At 34.7% G+C, this 7,023-nt stretch overlaps 1 protein-coding gene across 2 annotated transcripts; it reads left to right on the forward strand.

Moving 5' to 3' along the window:
* The first annotated feature begins 444 nt into the window (after positions 1 to 444).
* Positions 445 to 4,497, forward strand: LOC111401676 (cytochrome b-c1 complex subunit Rieske-4, mitochondrial-like). Of its 2 annotated transcripts, none has more exons than XM_023029533.1 (2): positions 445 to 723; positions 3,575 to 4,497. In XM_023029533.1, exons 1-2 carry the CDS (start codon positions 540 to 542, stop codon positions 4,219 to 4,221), a joined length of 831 nt encoding a protein of 276 aa, XP_022885301.1. In that variant the 5' UTR covers positions 445 to 539; the 3' UTR covers positions 4,222 to 4,497. The 2 variants fall into 2 exon arrangements, with proteins under 2 accessions (XP_022885301.1, XP_022885307.1); XM_023029539.1 differs by having other exon boundaries at positions 471 to 723; positions 3,587 to 4,497.
* The last annotated feature ends 2,526 nt before the right edge of the window (positions 4,498 to 7,023 follow it).

Genomic DNA, 7,023 nt, shown 5'->3' on the forward strand with positions numbered 1-7,023 from the left:
CCATTTAAGAGGTAATATAAACACATCGGATTGAGCTTTTGGAATTGGTTGTTAATAATTATTTCACTCATCAGTTGAAATCTATGAAATATATTTCGACGTTTAATATCATAGCCCAATATTTATTGGGTATCAAAATCCAACAGAATGTGTTTGGAATTATTTATGTTTTTCACAACTTTTTTTCAAGTTTGATTGTACCCCTAATTCAAATTGTTAGAGTCCGCCATTGGTTATTTAAGAGGAGCAAGATATGAGGATGACAAGAAGGAAGATGTGTAAATCATCCACTGGGAACTTAGTGTTACATCGTCAAAATGTTGGAGATTAATTTGTTATACACTTAGAAGATTGAGGACGAATAAACTGTGAAAGAGAAGTTTATAACCCGTTTGGACAACTTTATTAAATTGATGGTCTACACTATAAATTTTCTCTTAATTATTTGTCGTTCGCAGTCGAATCCTAAATCCTTTTGTCCGAGCTTCAACACGTTCTGAGCAGAGCGGGACCCTAGAGTACTCTCAGAACAATCGAAGATGTTGAGAGTGGCTGGAAGGAAGTTGACTTCTCTCTCATGGCGGTCGGCTCAACTATCTCCGGCTGCCGCTTACTTAAGCAGCAATCCAATTAACGGCATCGATTCTTGCGATAATCCGACCAAATCCGTCTCGTCTCCCCTCCATTTATCCTCTACTTCCGCTTTCCTCCATCAAATTGTTGGTAAGCCTTTCGACTTGTCTCTGGTAGGGTTTCATTTGACATATCATCTTGCCTTATTTCTATTCTTTGATATGAGACAGTTAGGGGGATTAGTCAAGGTAAGGAATTTGGAATTTTAGCTAGTTATTTTTTTCGTATGAAGTTCGAATCTTTTGATTATTGAGATATATAAAATGAATCTAATAATGCTTGTATATTAGTTTATGTTGGAGGACAGTTGCTTTTTAAACTGAAACTACCTGTATGTTTGGATTGTGATTTTGATGTTCACTGTTCATCTTCCTTCTGTCCGTATACAGAGGGTTGTCATGTGGATTAAATTCAAATTAAGAAAGCTATATCCTTATGAATTTATCCTCTGTTGCTTTTTGTCAAGCTAATGAATATAATTGCTTATTCTTTTTCTTCTCTGGTTTGGTTTTGCTGTAACCAAATTTTTTTCTGTCCCTGTTTTTCAGCAAGATAAGGTATCTGTTTTGCAAAAATGCTACTCTTCCAAATTACTGTTCTCAGTGGCATTTGCTGCACTTGTAACATCTTGCAAGTTTGCAATGTATGCGAATTAGATTATTAGGACAGAAAGTTGGAACACTCAAGTATTGTGGTCTGTGTGGGAAGTTTTTGGGCCTCTAGCCTTTCTTTACCTTGCTAAGATCCTAACTGATCAGTCAGCAAACACTACCAAATGATGTTATCCACTTGTCCATTTGTTTAGCTAATGAATATAATTGCTTATTCTTTTTCTTCCCTGGTTTGGTTTTGTTGTAACAAAATTTTTTCTGTCCCTGTTTTTCAACAAGATAAATGATATCTGTTTTGCAAAACTGCTACTCTTTCCAAATTACTTTTCTCAGTGGTATTTGCTGCATGCGTAACATCTTGCAAGTTTGCAATATATGTGAATTAGATTATTAGGACAGAGTTGGAAAGCTCAAGTATTGTGGTCTGTGTGGGAAGTTTGTGGGCCTCTAGCCTTTCTTTACCTTGCTAAGATCCTAACTGATCAGTCAGCAAACACTACCAAATGACGTTATCCACTTGTCCATTTGTTTAACAGTATGAATTAAAGTAAGAGAATTGACATTGCTGCTGAAGGGTAATACTATGAAAAGGAATTAGAAATTGTGTAATTAATTGAACTTTAATATAATTACCAATTGCTGTGGTTTGAGCTGTCCTGCGCTTTTCTTATTTATTCATATCTCAATCTTTTGACTGGTGTTGAAGGAATAACAGTCACTAATTAGGTTTGGAGCGAAATATAAATTCCTGTTATTTTATCAGCTAAGTTGATGCAGAATATACGAAGTATTCTTTTAAATTTCATGTTTCATATAGTCTATGAAACAATGTATTGATTCTTTAGTCTTCTTTTAGCCCCTGTTTCGCCCCCCATTAAAATTATAATGCATTTTTCTTTCTCTTCTTATCAACCAAATATTCTCCAATAAAATAATATTACACATAGCTCCAAAATTTTTTATTATTTTGTAGCTACACATTATTCCAAAAATTACCATTCTAAAATACAATTTTCCCAAATTCTCATTATAATGGGGCTAAACAAAGGCTTAAATTCTCTGTAAGTTGTTATGCCCCTGCCTCCACTCTGTGTTCAAATCTTTCAATCAATATACGATAGTAGGGGACAAAGCCAAACCTCCCCATTCAGATTTAGGTACTCTGGCTTAAAACTTCCCGATTCTTGAATAGATTTCCCCAAAAAGCAAATTTAAAAAATAGTAGATTCAGAATGTGAGGAGTCTTTGATCCATGGATTGGTTTATGAACAGATACCTTTACTTGGAAAGTAAGGAATAATTTTCCATCCAATGTGACATGTAGTAGGATGGAATGCAATAAGTGTTTTTTCTTTGTTTGTTACATTGTAATAAGGGGTCCTATTTGAAGGAAGTCGTGTTCTAGATGAAGGGAACAGATTTGTATGAAGGTAATCATGTAAACGATGCTCCCCCTCCAGCGGGATCAAAAAAGGTTGTATTAAATCTTGGGATTAATTGTCCTGCTAGTTTCTTGCTATTTCTTTGGTTAAAGCTCCATTTATTTCCCCTCTTATCGATGCCGATCCTCTGACCATTCATTGAAAATAGTATTGGACTCTTCGGCCAGTATCTTTTTACCTTATATTTACACACTTGGCTTCCTAGCACTAAGTGCAATCTCCAGCAACAACGGTCCAAAATGCATGAAGATGAATTGCTCGCAAACTATGGACGGTATAGAAGATTCACTTCACGCATACACCGAGAACACGGCATAGTCACACCCCTTATAAATAACAAGGCCAAACCGAAGAACCTTACCACGGCTTGACATGCCGCGAATCCTCTTGAAAGAGAGGGGTGCCTTCGGGAACGCGGACACAGGTGGTGCATGGCTGTCGTCAGCTCGTGCCGTAAGGTCGGCTTCATGCAGGCGAGTTGCAGCCTGCAATCCGAACTGAGGACGGATTTTTGGGGTTAGCTCACCCTCGCGGGATCGCGACCCTTTGTCTCGGCCATTGTAGCACGTGTGTCGCCCATACTCTTAATCTCAATGTTTAATTGTGTGTTTGGGTTCTCTATCTTCTACCCTTATGCAGGTGAAGTCATTTGGTTATTCCGAATACTATTCATTAGATTTGTGTTCCAAAAGATCACATTCATGTATGCACATGAATATGCTGTGGATCTCTCTGGTAGCACTATCTGCTTTTTCATCCATGTTCTGTATGTTGGGAGTCACTGATGGGATATGTTTAATGTGTTTTAGCACATTGCTATCCTAAGCTAATCTTGGGCTATTTACCAATGCATGTGATGATTTATCAACCGTTAATAAACTCTTGCAGGGTTTTCTTCAGGTTCGATTGCCCCAGCAGCACATGAGATGGGTTTAATCTCAGATTTACCAGCCACAGCGGCAGCTATCAAGAATCCTAGTCCAAAGATTGCATATGATGAGCACAACCATGAGCGTTATCCACCTGGTGACCCCAGCAAACGTGCATTTGCTTACTTTGTTTTGACTGGAGGCAGGTTTGTGTATGCCTCATTGCTTCGTCTTCTGGTTCTTAAATTTGTGTTGAGCATGTCTGCCAGTAAAGATGTTCTTGCTCTTGCATCCCTTGAGGTTGACCTATCCAGCATTGAACCGGGGACAACTGTCACTGTTAAGTGGCGTGGGAAGCCAGTTTTCATCAGACATCGAACTGAAGAGGACATCAAATTGGCGAACAGTGTTGATATTGGTTCCCTTCGTGATCCACAGGAGGATGCTGGCAGGGTTAAGAATCCCGAATGGCTTGTGGTTGTTGGGGTTTGCACCCATCTGGGGTGCATCCCACTACCAAATGCTGGTGATTTTGGTGGTTGGTTTTGTCCATGCCATGGTTCCCATTATGACATTTCTGGAAGGATTCGTAAAGGACCTGCACCCTTTAATTTGGAGGTGCCCACCTACAGCTTCTTGGAAGATAATAAATTGATGATTGGATGAGAGTTTAATTGATGATAATTCTTATATCTGTTTATTGAAATGAGCCTGGGAAGCCAGATCTACTGTCTGGACTCTTTTTATTTTTATTATTTTTATTATTAATTTAATTTAATTTATTTATTTATTAATTAATTAATTATTTATTATTTTTTTGGGTACGTGTTGTATTCGCCCTTTTATATTTCCTTGCTAATTACGCTTCATTTGACATGAATTTTGTATTGAGGTTCCCGAACGTAGCCCTACTCTTTTCAATAAAACTGGCTTCTTGTTATAGTCATCTTCCATTGATTTGTTGGTTGTGAGTCATACTGCTAGGAATGTATGATTGAATTCTTTTTTTCCCTCCTCATGAGCTGACGGAATGGAACAGTTGGGATTTTGTTTATAATTATTGGTGGTGGACAATTCAGTTCTATTAATTATCGGTCAATATAAATTTTGTTTAATTACATGGATAGTTATTGAACTTTGTTATATGTTAATACTTAATAATCGAATTTAAAAATGTATTTCATTGGTCACTAAATTTTATCAAGTATTGCTATTTCATAATTGTATTTAAAAATAAATATCAGTGGTTACTAAATTATACATCGTGTTACCTATTCATTACTCAAAATAGAAAAATTTGTTAAGCTCAATAAACAGCGTCAACTTGAGTGATATATGAGTAACACGGTGCATAGTTTAGTAACTACTGAGATAAATCTTTGAGGTCAATTATGAAGTAACATTTGACGAAGTATCATTGATATATATTTTTAAGTTTAATTATTAAGTAAAAACAATTTCCTTTTCCTCAAATTGACTACTTTGAAAGAAGAAATTAAAGAGAATGATGGAAAAAAGTTTNAATTATTAAGTAAAAACAATTTCCTTTTCCTCAAATTGACTACTTTGAAAGAAGAAATTAAAGAGAATGATGGAAAAAAGTTTCAGTTTTATTCGATATATAGTTTTCATCATAATGAAAAGTACGCTTGATTTTTAGATCAACTGGTATCAGTTCATTGCATTTCAAATTTTGTATAAAAAGATTGAAAGAGAAATAGTAAGAACACTGAAACAAAATGACAGAGAACAATAAAAAAAATACAAAAATGTTCAAATTAGTGCCAATGAAACTTGAGTCGATTTGATTTTTCAACATTTTCTCCTTCATTTTCTTTAGTTTCTTCTTTTACATAGATCGATTTGAGGTAAAAAATTGTTACTACTTAATAATCGAACTTAAAAAATATATCTAAATGGTCATTGAACATTGTTAAGTGTTATCACTTCATAACTGAGTTAAAAAATATATCTCAATGGTCATTGAACTGTGCACCATGTTACCAATTCATAACTCAAGTTGACTCCGTTTGTTGAGCTTAATGATTTTTTCCATTTGAGTGCTGGATGACTAACACAGTACATAGTTCAATGATAATTAAGATACACTTTTAAGTTCAATTATTAAGTAGTAATATATGACATAATTTAGCACTTATGGGGAGGCAACCTAATTATTTTCTGTATCGCATTGCATATAAATTTGTTTTGATTATTAATTTGCATTAGATTTAGGCACGTTTACATTTATAGGTTATCATCATCCTATCATGTTTCCACTTTGGCCTTTAAATTTAGTATTGATTTTTTTTTTTTCAATTGTTTTGGCTAAATAACACATGTTCTAGGTTATTTGATATTATTTGATATCTAATATTTAATTTGACCGTCATATGCATGAATATGACGTCGTAGAACACTTAAACCAACAAAGGCCAAGGGGAAAGTATGAAGAAGAAGATTTTCGAGCCGTCACCCATGGTGCCTCACTCATTCAACCAAAAAATTGGCAGAGTACCATTTTTCTTTTCTTCCTTGCCCCTTATGTGCTTGTTTATCGTTTATGACATTGAGAACAATGTTGGTTTTAAGTTTAGGGATGGGAAATTTTTTGAATTTTTGGTTTTTGTATGTCTTTGTGTGTTAAGTTAAAAAAATGTTAAATTTTTTTTTTTTTTGTCAATTTTTTTCTGGTTATATGCTTGTATAGGTTAGATAACTTGGCTGACAATGATATGATGATTAAATTTGAGGTTTGGTGTTGATTTATGAACTGTTGATAAAATGCATGCTAGTTTAATTGAAACTTAAATTTGAAAAACTTGATATTATACGTGCACTATAATTGAGTTTGACATTGAATTGAAATGAGATGATTCGTGCATTTGATATATTGATTTAGTTGGACATAAATGCTTTATCCAAATCATACTATTAGTACGGTTTGAAAGAGATTAGAGGAGAAAGAATGGAATGAGGATGGTCAGAAGGCCTTTGATAAGATCAAGATCTATCCTTAGAACAAATTTAGCACAGTTTGGGATGATCTTAATATTGTTTGAAGATACGGATTTGAATTTGAATTCCTTGTGTAAAAAAGTTTATATGGATTGTCTTAAATTAATAGGATAAAATTAGTCGAAAATCTTAAATTAGAGGTCGGTTTGCTTGAATAGGTGTGTGATAAGGGGTATTGCACTGATCAAGACATATATTTTGAAACTTAAAACTACTCTTTTAAGCTTTTTATGACTAAAGTGATTAAGCCAACAAGGGTATCTTAAAACCTAGTGCTCTAAAGTCATTTAACTTGGGAATCATTGGCATAGAGTTTGGTACATGGCGATGACTCGGGTTATTAAATCTGTAAGGGTATTTGAAAACTTGGTGCCCTAAAGTCACCTAACTTGAGAGTTATCGACTTAAAACTTGCTACATGAGTCATCTAGAAAGCTTAAGGAATAGTGG

This window comes from Olea europaea, chromosome 1 (genome assembly GCF_002742605.1).
Source record: "Olea europaea var. sylvestris chromosome 1, O_europaea_v1, whole genome shotgun sequence".
NCBI lineage: Eukaryota > Viridiplantae > Streptophyta > Magnoliopsida > Lamiales > Oleaceae > Olea > Olea europaea.

Excerpts from the sequence above, each read along its gene's own strand:
- LOC111401676 (XM_023029533.1), top strand. The coding sequence starts at position 540 with ATGTTGAGAGTGGCTGGAAGGAAGTTGACTTCTCTCTCATGGCGGTCG. Across the intron at positions 724-3,574 it reads TTTCCTCCATCAAATTGTTG|GGTTTTCTTCAGGTTCGATT; the intron begins GTAAGCCTTTCG and ends AAACTCTTGCAG.